Source organism: Taudactylus pleione, unplaced genomic scaffold (genome assembly GCF_031769625.1).
Source record: "Taudactylus pleione unplaced genomic scaffold, aTauple2 ptg000037l, whole genome shotgun sequence".
NCBI lineage: Eukaryota > Metazoa > Chordata > Amphibia > Anura > Myobatrachidae > Taudactylus > Taudactylus pleione.
Window position 1 is genome coordinate 1,217,159 of NW_028284439.1, and position 15,464 is coordinate 1,232,622.

General features: G+C 41.9%; 1 protein-coding gene across 2 annotated transcripts in view; it reads left to right on the top strand.

Moving 5' to 3' along the window:
• LOC148538693 (uncharacterized) overlaps window positions 1-15,227 on the top strand; it is a 54,498-nt gene extending 39,271 nt beyond the window's left edge. For both annotated transcript variants that reach the window (XM_088452309.1, XM_088452308.1), the window contains 3 exons: window positions 1,922-2,011; window positions 9,732-9,803; window positions 14,035-15,227. In XM_088452309.1, the coding sequence (XP_088308435.1) occupies window positions 1,922-2,011; window positions 9,732-9,803; window positions 14,035-14,936 (1,064 nt within the window). In that variant the 3' untranslated portion in view covers window positions 14,937-15,227. The remainder of the gene's footprint in view (window positions 1-1,921; window positions 2,012-9,731; window positions 9,804-14,034) is intronic.
• The last annotated feature ends 237 nt before the right edge of the window (window positions 15,228-15,464 follow it).

Genomic DNA, 15,464 nt, shown 5'->3' on the forward strand with positions numbered 1-15,464 from the left:
TTCAAATGGACAATAGAGCTTCTTGACCCCTGTGAGAGGGGGTACACAAGTATCCATTAGGAAAAGGAGAAGGTTTGGCATGTATTTGAGATTCGGGCAACTCTGGCTTCTCTCAGAGCCATGGACTGCAGTGAAATCGGGCATCTCCTTTTTGATTGGGCATCTGTTTATTTATGTTGTCCATCTATCACAGTAAAAGGAGCCATTATCAGAGGTGCTTTGCGCAGTGTAGGCGTGTACTCCAGCCCCCAATAAACATGACGGATAGAACAGTCCAGATTTGATATATTTGTGTGTGTCTGTTATAATATGGTAAAGCACCTCATAACCAGAGCATTAGAAATTTAGTGTAGCACAGGATAATTCAGCTTAGTTAACAACTGTGTATTCATGTATTTGCAAGTTAAAAATAGTTGGACTTAACAGGGACAGATACTCCCAGTGATCCCATTTCGGCGAACGGTCTCTTAATGAACAAAGGGGGTTGATGTATAAAGCAGTGAAATGAGTGGAGAAGTGGACCTGTGAAGAAGTTGCCAATAGCAACCAATCAGCTTCTACCTATTATTTTATAGAATGCACTTGATAAATGCTACCTCAAAGCTGATTGGTGGCTATTGGCAACTTTTGCACTGGTCCACTGCTCCACTATTTTCACTAGTTAATACCAAGGACACCAGAACCAGGCATGCCCAAGTACGGGCAATGCAGAGTCAAACACATTTAAACTGCATTTCCACTTGTCACTGAAGGGCTATTTGTGGCTCACATAGGCAAAGTTCAATGAAGGAGTTTATAAGTTTTTAGAATGTAAGCTCTTATGAGCAGGGCCCTCTACCCTCTTGTGCTTCTCCCTACTTTAGTTTCATCTACTTCTTACTCACCACTAGGGCACCTAACACTTGGTTGCTTATGCTCTGTTACTTATCTGGGTGTTATGGTCGCTAATGTAGCAATATATATTATCCATGTCCTGGTCCTGTGTTGTATTGTTCTGCAAGTCGCTTGTCTACAACTTGTTTATGTACTTTGTAAGGCGCTGCGGAACATTTGTGGCGCCATATAAATAAATGATAATAATAATAATAATAATAAAAATAATAAGTATATACTAGTTTATCATCTGCATCACTTGCACAAAGTATAGGACTGTTGTAAGTATGATGATGAGTATCAAACTAAGCTTACTGATAGTGGTATTGTGTACTGCAAAGATACATGCAATACATACTGTATATACGTGTGAATATAAATGCATTTATTTTTGTACAAGCAATGTAGGAGCTTCTGCGGCTGAGTTGTGTTCATCTTGGCATCAGATGTGTAGAAAAATATTTTTTTAATTTAAATCTCTTCTAAAATGTTTTACATTACTGATTGAATATTGTGAATACATTTTTCTTTATTCTAACCTCAAAACAAAAGTACAATGGGAGGAAATGAAAAATAAATTATTTCCAAAATATAGGATTTAAATATTTCCAACTGGGGACTATTGTTTGAGTTATAATTAACATTATTAATTGGCTGAAATCACAAATTACACATAAGTCACGAAGATCATGAACAAAAGTTTGTTCTGACATAAAGGTGACCCATTTACTAAATATGTATTTATTGTTACCATAAAAGTACTTGCTTGAATAAAAAGTGAATTTGCGTTCAAGCTAAGCTTCAAGGTTACTAGCATTTGTTTCATGAAAGGTGATTTTGACTATATATCGATTCTATTCCTCTGGACCAAATAACATTAATAGGTCTTGTGAGCTGCCAGAGGATTTTTCTATCATTGAAAACCACTATGTTAATTTTGATCCTGACTGGTACTTGATTGCATTGATGGTGTCAAGAAAATAAATTACTTTATTTGTTGAAAAAAAATGCTATCAGATATACAGTATTTAACACATTCATTTTGCAGGTCCCAAAGGAGATACTGGGGACACTGGTTTGCCAGGACCACATGGAACTATCGGTCCCCCAGGTGCAAAAGGCTATAAAGGGGACAAAGGTGTGTATGAGTGATTGTGTATTGATTTCACTTCCAGTGTATGAGGGAACTAGATTAATATAGGGCCTGATTCAGCAAGGATCGCAACTACTAAAGCATATGCAGACGGTCGATTGTTATGTACTGCGCATGCGTGAATGCCTTACTGTGATCAGCACTGCGATCACAGTGAGTATGCAGACCCATCGTAGAGTGATTGAAAGGAAGTACAGTACTGTTTGGGGGTGGTGATGGGGGTGTGGTCAGAGAAATGCAGGCGTGCCAGTGCGTGTGAATGCCGTTGCAGAGGCGTATATAAATTAGCCACTGTGATGGCATATGCAGCTTGAGCTCTCACTGCGTGCAGGAAAGTTAGCAATTTAGTGGTAGGGTCAGATCTGCCTTACATGTGTGAGTGGCTCTGATGTACTTCGATGTTATCAATGTTTTGGCTGGATTGCAAGGTATTATGGATGTGCGAGAGGGGAAGTGGACATCTGGATGTTGTCCGTGCGAGTGCTTTGCGATTGCAATTATTAGCATACTTTCGCAGCAGAAATGCGTGCGCGATCGCATCAGCGATCCTTGCTGAATCAGGCCCATAGGACAAATGATATCTGACAAAGTAGCTTTACAATGTACTATTACACTCCATACATGTACAGAGGTCCAGTATATCATACATGCACACCGATCCAGTGTTGCTGTTACACCAATTATCCTGCCAGTGAAGCACAACTTTTAACTCTTGCTAAACTATAGTGTCCTACTTGTCTCAGTGATGCTGAAACACTAACTGAGCATCATGGCAAGTGTAACATAATTTATACCAGATCTGACAAAAGTTGCATGTCCATATGGACTAAAGTAATAATATCATTTGTTCTGGTGGTTGGACCACCAGAACAAGCTCAATCTTAGGACTTCAGCTATATACATACATGCTGCACACATACTGTACTAAGGACTAAAGGCTAGTGTGCACTTCCCCTCCTGTTTTTTTACATAGATGAGATAGGAGAAATGTATTTCCTGTGCTGACTAGGCTGTGGCTTGTTTCTTATTATGGCAATGGGAACCCATACTACCCGTCTCTCTGTTGTAAGCTGTATAGCCCATTAATGCTTTGCTGCATTTCTGCTTTAGTAGTGATTATCCTTGGCAATAGTACTGGTGCTGGGTACTTATTTTAAATGGACAATTTTCTAATTTATTAAATTTTATTTTTAAAACAGAGCTCGTCTTTATCACAATGAATATGATAATGGCTGAATCTTTACATTGGGTGCTTTATGTTAAGCCCAGAGGGTACAGCAGAGTTTGGATAGCACATATTTTAAGATTTTTTTCAACTCAAATTAAGGCCATAATTTTATGCCATACGCAGCGTTCATTTCTATGGAGTGATCCCAGTGCAATGCACAAAGTACTTTGCCAAATGATGACAGAAAAGGGAGCTTGTCCTATTTTATCCCATATCTGCTCCATCATCTTCTTTTCTTGTGTGTAACATACAGAGACGCCTATCTTTAGTCCCATGCCGGGCATTCATTGTCGGGATTCTGGCGGTCGGCATTCTGGCTGCCGGTATCCTGACTACATCACCTATAGACGCATGCATGGGCCAAATAATAACTTTTCATGGAGTGTACCTTTAAAAACAAGAATTGCTTGACCTTAATTGCACAACTAATGTAATACTTTCAATTGTAACTATTACTTATTAGCTATATATGAGGGGGTCCCAGTGGGAGAGGTATCTAAGCTGGTTTAGCTCCCTTTATCCTTTATTTCATAAACTCACATAGAAATCTCTAAGAAGAGATGGGATGTAGTCAGGATGCCGGCGGCCGGAATGCTTACCGCCAGAATCCCGACACTGAATACCCGGCATGGGACTAAAGATAGGCATCTAAATACTGAAGCCTATCATACTGAACGTAGGTAAGCCAGGCGTCAGGAGCTGTTAGCCGTGGGGGGGGGGGTTAGGTTTAGGCACCCCCCCGGGAGGGTTAGGCTAGGGGAAGAGTGGGTTAGGGTTAGGCACCACCAGTGGGAGGCTAGGGTTAGGCACCCCTCCGGGAGGGTTAGGTTTAGGGTGCAGGGAGGGGGGGGTTAGGCACCATGGGGGCAACTTAGGGTTAGGCACCATCCCAGAATTTTAGGGTTAGGCACCCCCAAGGGAGGGTTAGGGTTAGGGAGGGGAGAGGGGAGGGTTAACTATACTTACAAGCAGGGCTGTAGAGAGCCTGGCCGGGCCTGGGTAAAGGAGGGGGGCATGGCCTAATCGAGGGAGGTGTGTCCACGCCCCCTTTAAAAAAATAAAAAAGAATATCACTTTTGTAGCACTGTAGGCCCCCCAGCCCGTCGCTAAGCAGGGGGGGGGTGCGATCAGTGTGATCACTCCCCCCCACAGCCATAGGAGACTGCTTCAGCTGCTGCAGCAGCCGCGAGCAGTCTCATTCTGCAGCCCAGCACAAGCTGTGTGCTGAGCTGCTGTGTGTGGGGGGGGGGGGCGGCCCAGGCCCGAGTAAACTGTACCCGCTCCCCCCCATCTCGGCGCCCATGCTTACAAGCCGCAGTCGAGATTTTCTGCCGTCGGGCTTGCAGTGCCGGGATTTGAATCGGTGGCTTTTAAGCCATCGATATTTCATACTCAACCCGTCTATAGTTAATGAACTTATGGTAACATACTGTAACTATTTCTCAGGATGTTCGTTAATGCATTAGCTGTTAATTACATTTGTTGTGAAAATACTTGTCTTTTGTTTGAAACATCTAGATACACAATAACACTGTTTACCTACAAATGTATATAATGAATGTAATGATCTCACTGATAGACTGGGCAAGGTATCATATGGAAGTGGCAGTACATGTGGTTTTTATCATTTTTGGAACACAGCTACAGCTATAACTCTTCCAGAACTAATTATGTTTAGTAAGTAGCAGACTTGTGACCACACTCTACAGTACATTTATCAGCAGTGATTGCATATTTTAGTGCACAGTTCTCCATAATAGATCTACCCATTATACAAGCTTATCAATAATTCAGCTACATTTTTCCATACTTTGCATATTTGCTTAGTAAGTTATATAGTAATGGAAGAGGATGGTAGACTGAGAGTTAACATTTTTACTTCCAAGGCAGTGCTCATTAAGCCACAAAGGAATTACCTGTCATTAATATTGTTTAGAAGTCTATTTGGCTGTGCTTAGCAGACTTGTTGGGATGGTCTTTTATAACGGAACATATTAAATATGTATGTTGCAGGATTGCTCAATACTGTATCATGCATTTCAGTGCACATGGAAAATGGGGTGAAACCTAGTAGGTACAGTAAGGGACATTTATAGTAAAAGTCAGATAGTGGAATATTCAACTCTAGGAATACCAAACACATTTCTGTACATTATGAAGCCAAAATGTCCCAGTGGTTCCAAGGGGTCTATGAACTAAGGAGCTCATTCAGACCCGGACGCTAAGCTGCGCTCTCACGCAGCTAAAAGGGTCCGGGTATGCAAATGCAGCGATCGCACTGCCTGGTGTAAGGACGCCCACTATGTCTTAGAGAGCGACGGCAGAGCGAACGCACGCCGGTAAAGACGCCCACTTTTCTCTCTTAACACATCATCTCCAGGAAGTGTATGAACAATCAGAACCATTGAGAGCCATCGGTGCTGCACGCAACGCTTCAGGTAGACTTTACCCCGCCGCAAGCGTTCGCTCCACCACTCCCACTCCAATCCCGTTCACAAGCACCATCCCCTGTTACCACCCACAAACGGCACTGTCACTCAAAATTGCGTCCAGTCTGTGTACTACGACGCACAATTCTCGGCCACAGTGACTGGTTCGCGCATACATACTTTGACGCATACGCATGTGCAAACGTGCGATAATCGCCCATAGCGTGCGTCCGCAGCTTAGTGAATGGGTCTGAATCAGGCCCTAAGCCTTGGAGAGAGATAAAGTGGATGGATATAAAGTACCGACCAATAAGCTCCTGTCACTTTACAGGCTGTGTTTGAAAAATGACAGTTAGCAGCTGATTGGTTGGTACTTTTTGTCATCCACTTTATCTATCACCAAGGCTTAGTACATAGACCCCTTAAAATCTGTATTGACATATCCAATTGAAATAAAAATGAAATGATTCAATTAAAAAACAAGGAAACTCAATTTATAGTTCCTGAGGAAAAAAATTCCACAAAACCTGCATTGGTCACTGGGGACATTGGGCTTTATTCTACGATCGCACGGCCGCCTCGATGTTTGTGTAGTGCGCATGCGCACGAGGGAGCCGGCTCCTTCGTGCGCATGCGTGAGACCCGCTACGACCGACAGCGCCGGTTGTAGTGGGTCTCTTTCCAAAGGGGGCGAGCTGTCGATGTTGATTGACAGCTCGCCCTGTTTGGAAGGCGGGCCGGGGGGGTGGCAGCCCAAACGGAGGCGTTCCCATGGGAACGCCTGCCATTTGGGGGAGGCCCCACTGACATCACTAGTGATGTCAGTGGAGAGCTTCCGGCTCTGACAGATCCAGAAGCTCTCCGGGGCTTATGACAAGTGAGACCCTACGTCGTAAGCCCCGATGGTCGCGATGGTCAATGACCATCGCGACCATCACCCTAGCGGTCGTTAGAGCTGTGGGTGTTAACCCACAGCCTAACGACCGAAACAGAGGCGGCCGGTCAGGATGCAAGCGGCCGCCCAGTTTCTGAGCGACCGCTTGCATCCTCCGGCTGCCTCTGTATGAGGGCCATTGAGTGGTGGTATTTATACAGTGCTTTCGTTGTGGGGGTAATCGGGGGCACACAGTTCCGAATTTTTCTTTCCACCTAATTTTTTATTCTTATAACTAGTCCAGAAACAGATAAATCATTTCAGACATTAATAAGATAACTATCTGCACACTTAACCAGAACTTGAGAACAACTTTATATATTTTCACCATTTTTTCTCAATACCAACATCTTTTTTATTGAAGAAAAGTACTTTATTGATCAAAGTACACCTCCCGCTGTATCTCGTGCCTTGAGGAAGCGCGTCTCTGTAGGTGAAGCTTTCTAAATCTGGTTTATGCCCTATATTTTTCTTGAATTATTTCACTTATATTTTGCAACCTAGGACACATGTCTAAGCTATTCTATACACAATCTAGATCTTAAACAAAGACAGATATGACTATGAGCACAATTCCTGACTATGAGTAAATGTAACCAAATTCAGAGCTTGATTCAGAGGTGAGCGCTAATACAGACGTCACTGCGTCTTTTTCCACATCATGACTCTGAGGGGTCTAGTTACTAAGCCGTGTTAGGAGACAGAGTGAAAAGTGATAAGAAAGTGATAAGGTGCCAGTCAATCAGCTCCCAACTGTCATCTCACAGGCTGTGTTTGAAAAATGACAGTTGGGAGCTGATTGGCTGGCACCTTATCACTTTCTTATCACTTTTCACTCTGTCTCCTAACACTGCTTAGTAACTAGACCCCTTAGTCTTTATGCTAATGCCAGAGCTGATGGGATTCATACAGAGACACCCACCAGCTGTGGCACTAATCTACCGCTTTGCGTGCTAAGATGCACCATTTGCCACACATCAGTCACACCATTGAACATGAAACCAACCCTATGGAGGATCAGAATGTCCATCTGACAGGGCTGTAACTAGGGGTGTGTGAGAATTGCCGCTTCACAAAGTGCAGGACCCTGTGGGCGGCACTGTTGCTGCCCCATGGCACTTGTATGTGGTTTGCAGGGTGCCTGCCACTAGCGGTACTGCAGAGCGGCCCGGAACTTCATTAGGACGGTCCATGCAATTGTCTACTTACTGATGCCCCCCCCCAGGTGTGACATTATGATGGGCCGGACAGGGTGGCATAAAGACCTGTAACGACACTACCATCTGAACATGGCCACCATCATCAGTGCAACTGCAGAAAAAGATGCAGTCGCTGACTATAAAGGGGCCTATCCATTAGTAGATGTATTTCTGAGCGAGGAAAGACAAAAGATATCCCTTGAAAATTCTGGTGGCTGTGCTGAACGATATCTGTCATGTACATGACAGATTTTGGCAAACGACGAACGATATGGCATGACATCATTCAGGGAGTGGATTTTTGTCTCTGCAGAGCTCTGTAGCTGCTGCTAATATCTTTCGGCATTTGTTGTTTACCGCATATAAACTGCACAATATTACTAATATCGTACAAGCTATATGCGATAATTGTTCAACATGTTAGAGAGATGATAGGTGCGCATCTGTCATCGTTCAGGGTCTATCCAATAGCAGATATATTGAACGATTGAACAATATATATCATTCAATCGTTCATTTTATCTGCTAAAGGATAGGCCCATTTATGGTGCATACACATGGTCAGATATTTCAGATGAATGATTGAACAATTTGCAAACGATTAAACAATTTTTGACTGTATTCAAATGAATGGAAATCATCCAAAACTGACTGCAATCACTACAGATGTCAGATATCGTTATCTGACAAACGGGAACATGCATCGTTCATCGTTCATCGTTGTACACATGTCAGATTTTCCTTCAGATATGAACGATTGAACGATTTTTAAAATCGTTATCGTTCAGATCTGAAGAAAAATCTGACCGTGTGTATGCTCCATTACACGCACGCAGCTGGCAAGCCACCCACCCTCCTGTTACCACCCAGGAACGGCCAGCAAAATTGCCTCTCACTGCAGCATCCCCCGACAGTAACCGCTGGGATGCATTCGCAGTGTCACTCGGACACATCTGCAGACTGAAAAAAACAACACTACGTCCACCTCTGAATCAGGCACTATGAGCAATGGTGCAGCCTACGCCCAGAACTTTTCACCAACAGCGGTATTTACTGTACATGCTAAGCAAATGCATGCACTATTGTATTCTGTGGGATAAAAATGTTCAAATGAATCTGCAACATTTCATATTTCATTTTTGCTTGACATGAAGCAAACTTCCCAATATCTGAACGCTTGAAGTTGGGGCAGGTGGCATGTTGGGGTCTTAACCACTTCATAGTCTGCATGGCCATGCTATTGCCTCATGCACTAGAGTCAAAGGGATGCCCATCGATGTGTCTACCATTGATGGTCTCCAAAAAGCTACCACTGGTGGAAAACCATTGTTGAGCATCAATGGTGTACATGTGCAAAGGAGCATGTACAAAGAGTTTTTCCATAGAATGGATTATATTATATACTAGAAAAAACATTGACACAAAGCAACCGATAGGCTTTATGCCATTGATAACTATAACCCAACTAAAGGTTCCTGCAGCAGGGGAATACCCCCCACCTCCCAAATTAGGACAAACATCTTGACCACGGACAGAGGGATAGTTCCTACAAACCGGCACTAACTTGCCAGAATTGGGATGCATGGGAAGTAATATGTTCCCTTTGGAGCATGCCAGTGCATGACCTTTATATGTTGCTCTCCTGTATATTATTTAGGGATCAATTATACCTATTGGCACCTTCATTTTCTTTAACAGCATGGAGCTAAAAAAGGAGTAGAAACACTTTGATACATATCAGTATGAAGGGCTCAATAAACTCATTTCACTGTTCCTTTCTTGTTTTTGGAATGTTTTTATTTTCAATGCAACAGATTTTTAATAAATGACATAACTACATTTCCCCTTCTTATAGTGTTTAGGGACTATTACATCCTTAATGAGTGCTAATGTTAATGTAGATGTTTATGTGTAGGTGAGAAAGGTGAGCACGGTGAACAGGGAGCTGGTGGGATTGCCGGAATCCCAGGAAGGCCAGGAGAAGCAGGTAATGATAATGAATGACGCACAGTTATGCTTGTCTCTTTCTCATTCTACCTCCCTTGTAATGAAACTGCTCCAGTGACCTCTGTTCAAATTGATTCTGTTGAAGGAGAAACAATGCCCTGAGAGATGTCAGATACATACTGCAGGTAGCAGACAGGCATACATTGAATCCTGCCTGTGTGACTGGAGAACAAACATGTGCTTCTGCTTACGGAATGCTGTTTAAATAATTGATTTAACCCATTTGGTGCCAGAGGAAAGCCATTAACATATTGTTACACTAGATCCCTCAGGCAATGAATGTGATATGTGTTCTTGATAACTGTATAGCAATTATAGAAACATAAATGTTACTAAAGTGAGTTGCTACATTTTGTGGTATTTAAATACATTTTAATTACTGCAGTATTGCAGAATGTGTAGATTCATCTTTGGAGGAACCGGGACACACTTAATGCATATGCTTCACTGGTAATCATAGTATTCTAATTTGGGAAAGTTATGATGAATTAATGGAATGATTTATTATACAATGTTGCTAGAAGAAAATTCTGAAAAAAAATCCACATAACATGCAGGAAGCTTTATACAATGTCATATAGTATATATTTGTTCCTGATGAATACTGAAGGTGTGACTTCACTGCTCAGTTATTATAGGTCATGACATCACTATATGCTAATATCGTCCAATGTCACCTATTTTAAAAATAGCATAGTGTTCTGATCTGTGTATTTGTAATTGGCGGTGACCCACGTGTAACCAGCCAATGAGTGGTCGCTATATGTCAAGCAGCCTCTGATTGGCTGCTGGGCCGTGGGATTCCTGAAGAGACCCGTCTCCTCTCATTCGCGAAGTATTGGTCTGTGTGACAACACGCATACCAATACTTGTCCGGCATGGATCGGTCACTCGCTTTTTTGTTTTGCCAAGTCCAGGGATTCTACAGAGACCAGTGCAAGGGTAGAGGTGAGTATGACATCTTCTCCCATTAGATTCTACTAGACAAGGGGACCAAACAGCTGGCAGCAGGTAAGTTTGTGTGATTGAGGTAGGTGTATGTAATAAAGTTATACTTTCTACAGTGTGTGTGTGTGTTATGTCTTTATTTAACTATTTATTTTACAGTGGAGGTACGGGTGCCAGCTGCCTGCTGGCACTTGTAGTACCACAAGTGCCAAAAGGCAGGCATGCTGGCACCTGTAGTTCCACTGTAAAATACAATAGTTTTCTTTGATTTTACACAATATTACCCCCGTACCCACAGCCCAGGGGTGCGGGGAAGAGCCCTGGGCTTCAGACCAAGCCTGGTGTTTCGGGAGAGGGGGGACCCCTTTTTTAGGAGGTACCCACCACCCCTGAGATCCCCAGCTTGGCCTGAGCAGCTTGGGGTGATAGTGCTTTGGCCCTGGAGACCTGGTAATAGGGCATTACACCCCGGTCATTTTGGGTCTGGTGCTGGTTTTAAATATAGGGGTTCCCCTACACATTTTTTTCCCTCCTATATCTAAAACCAGGACTGGCCCTGTAGCCTTTTGCTGGTACCTAAATTACGGGGGAACCCTACTCATTTTGTTCTTGTAATTTTAGGTACCAGTACAGGCTGACAAGTCCAGGGCTAATTAGGCTTTTTTGGGGGGGGGCGACCTCACATAATTTTTTTTTAAACAATGAACCCGTTTTTTACAGGTACAAAACACAAGCAGCTTATACATCTCACTGATATGTGCAGACTGCTTGCTCGGGAGAATTTTGCAGAGAGAAGACACTGCAATCTCGGGTGAGTAATCTCCTTCCAAACTTGCTACTCGTGGGAGAAATCTCGATCTGCTTCACCATCGGCTATCTCACTCTCAGCTAAACTCACTTCTTAGTCAATTTCTGAGTTTCAGGAGCCTCAAATCACCTGAGTTTCGGCGATACTAATCTCAGCTGATTCTGTAGTAAGCCAGCTGAAGGATGGGATTTTGTTTTGACAAGCCCGGGCAGTAACCAGTGGAGTAGAGGTGAGAGGTGGAAAGCACACTCTCCTCCCCTCGCTCCACTGATTGGCCGGAGCGTGTCCTGTGCGACCCAGCGTTTATTTGTCACCCCACTGTTGTTGTGAGTAACACTCTGGGGACCAACTCGTGACACACTAAGGTTTTACAACACACACAGGGGTCTATTTACTAAGCTGTGTTAGGAGATAAAGTGAACGGTGATAAGGTACCAGCCAATCAGCTCCTAACTGCCATTTTTTAAACACAGCCTGTGACATGGCAGCTAGGAGCCGATTGGCTGGTACCTTATCACCGTTCACTTTATCTACTAACACAGCTTAGTAAATAAACCAGACAGTTTGCTAAGCGCTGGCTAGAGATAGGCAGTTTGGCTTTGCTGAAAACTGAACACACCCAAACTTTGAGGTTCCGAGTCGTACAGAGTCCCATCTCAAATCACTTTGGGGATCTATGTATAGCCAAGTTCTGACTCTGGGCTTCTCGCTAAGTTCAGAACTTGGATCTAAAACCAAATCTCGTATATTTTGGTTTGCATTTCAGTTCCTCTCTCCCTTGCCTGGAAATGGCAGAAAATGAATGTTATTGATAATAATAATACTATACAGATGTGTCCTCTTACATCCTTGCTGATCGTACTACAAACGTGCGCACGCATTGCGCCATGCGATTACCCGCAGCAGCGTATGCTATGGTGCCCACTGCGATCGCACCATGCAATCCTATGGAGTCATGTGAATCTGGGAGATGCGGGCGCATGCCTCGCGCCATGCGTGGCGCAATTTGCTGTGTACGCAGCAAAGATGCAAGTGAACATATCTGTAGGAACAAATACAGGTCCAAGTTACATGATTTTAGCCGTTTTTATAAATTTTTAAAGAAATCCAAAATCAAAACCGAATCAAAACACTTGAGGGTAGTTTTGCCAAAACCAAAACACAACGAACCAGAACTAAAAACAGAACATGAATATACTAATCTCTACACCAATCATAACATTACAACATGTTGGATATTACTAATATTACTCATGTTATATTATATGTTTGCACAAATGATAAGAATATGAAACATCAAAGAAGAGAACTGGTAATGTAATAAGAATCACAGCTATAAGTTGAAGCATGGAACTCTTCTGTATGCTTTTCATAAAACAGGTTTTATTACCTGGAAAGTCAATAATGAGTCATTTCACAAAACCAGAATAAATAACTGCTGCTGCTCATTGATAGGTCGGGAACCTTATCCACATTAATATGACTACTGAATGTATCCTCTTGCAGCCACAAAGGCTGATGGTAGTGTTTGGATGGACCGTGGCATGCTTTCTAGTTGCAGATTCTGTAAACAAATGGACATACTTTTGCACTAATGTTCAGGATGGGACAATTTAAATGAATGTGTACTTATCTGAATTATTTCTCTTCACAGAACCTATTTTTCCACCTGCTCAAAGGTGGTATAAGATTCTGTCCTATAGTTTTCATGTGACACATTGTGCACCAGGCTCATCCTAAATGTACAGAGTAGATATATAAGGGAAAGTGTCTATACTTTGTTGTAGGTCCTAAAATTAACCTTTCTGTGATGAGCAACAGTTTAATGGGGGTGGGGAGCCCCAAAGTTAGTGTGGGGAAGACTAATGTTATTTTTAAATGTAATGTAGGATATTTTAGGCTATGTTTTGGAAACCATTCTAATTATGGAAAAAAAACTGTTATAAAAAATATCTTATTCTAAAATAAGGAAAATTATTTGTTCCAATGATTACAGATAACAGACTCCCTACCTACATCTCTCAAGGGTAAAAGTGAAGCTATTACTATTACTGGGGGTTGAGCATTTAGCTTTGCAGCTCGACTCTATGATGCTGGATTCCCGCCCAGTTTGAGAAGCCTCCACTCTAGAATCCTCCAAAAACAGACTCAAGACTCACCTGTTCACTCACGCATTTCTCTAATGTCCCTTTACTAATGTTTCTCTTTTCTGTTCAGCTTATTTTGTATCTTAAATGCAAATATAAAGCACTTTAAGCCCTATTAGGAGAAAGGTGCTATATATATATATATATATAAAACATAATAATAATAATAATAATAATAATAATTATATTATTATTATTATTATTAATAACTATTATTATTACTACTAAACCTAATGAAAAAGACTTGGTTTCTAAACGCAGGACGTCATGTTCCATTGTAAAACAACCAACGATTTTTACTTTTACAGGTGAGATCGGCCCAAAAGGTGAAAAAGGAAATCTTGGACTTGCTGGTATAAAAGGACAGAGAGGAAACAAAGGCGATATATGTGAAAATGGCACAAAAGGGGACAGAGGTGAAAGAGGGGATCAAGGTTTAATAGGCATGGATGGAGAGAAGGGAGACAAAGGTGAAAAGGGAGATTTAGGAGACAAAGGAAATTATGGAGATATTGGAGAAAAAGGTGATCAAGGAGAACTTGGAGAGAGAGGGTTAAAGGGGGATAAGGGCATTAAGGGAGATGCCGGACTGAATGGGATAAATGGGTTAGGAGGAGAACGTGGAGAGAAGGGAGAACCAGGACTTAAAGGGGATAAAGGTGAGATTGGATTACCTGGTTTAATAGGTCCACCTGGACCAAAAGGAAATTATGGCATAAAAGGAATTAGAGGGATTCCCGGAAAAAAAGGTTCTAGGGGTCTTAAAGGAACCAAAGGGGAAAATCTCAAACCTATAAGATCTGCCTTCACTGTGGGTCTATCAAAGCCCTTTCCTGCTCCTAATGCACCTGTAAAGTTTGACAGATTATTGTACAATGAACAAGAAGAATACAACCCTACCACAGGGAAATTTAACTGTACAATTGCAGGAACCTATGTATTTGCATTTCATGTGACCGTCAGAGGCCGCCCAGCTCGCATCAGTATCGTCGCCCAAAATAAGAAGATATTTAAAAGTCGTGAAACCCTGTATGGCCAAGAGATAGACCAGGCTTCAGCAATGTTGGTTCTAAAATTAAATGCTGGGGACCAGGTCTGGATGGAAGTATCAAGGGACTGGAATGGCATTTATGTTAGCAATGAAGATGACAGTATATTTACAGGATTTCTTTTATATCCGGATGACACTGTCGAAACACAATTAGTATAATAACCATGAAAAAAACTAGAGTGAATCGTTGCTATATTTTTAGGTAAAATGTATCAAATATGATACTAGATTATTGTTAAAGTGGGCACTGATTTATGATTGTCCAGTAACTTCAAATAAGACAATTATAAATATTCCACCGTGAACTCAGGATATGAACATCCAGAACTACTAATCACTAAGCTTCTAATAATCGCATATGTGACAAAATTATATGTGCTGTATTATATGAATTCAACTATTTCAGTGGTGACTCTAACAAATGTATAGATTTTAATATATTCTCAAGGATTGCTCAATTCTATGTAAAATAAAAAATAAACCTTAACAATAAATATTTTGGAGAAACAATGCGTACATTATATTTTGTTACAGAAAATAAACAATATTGACAACTATTACCTTGCTACACAATAATTTAACATTTTCATGTTCCGTAATATAGTACCTAAATTCCTGTAGAGATCCCGGGGTCTATGTACTATGCCTTGGAGAAAGTTAAAGTGGATGGAGATAAAGTACCAAGCA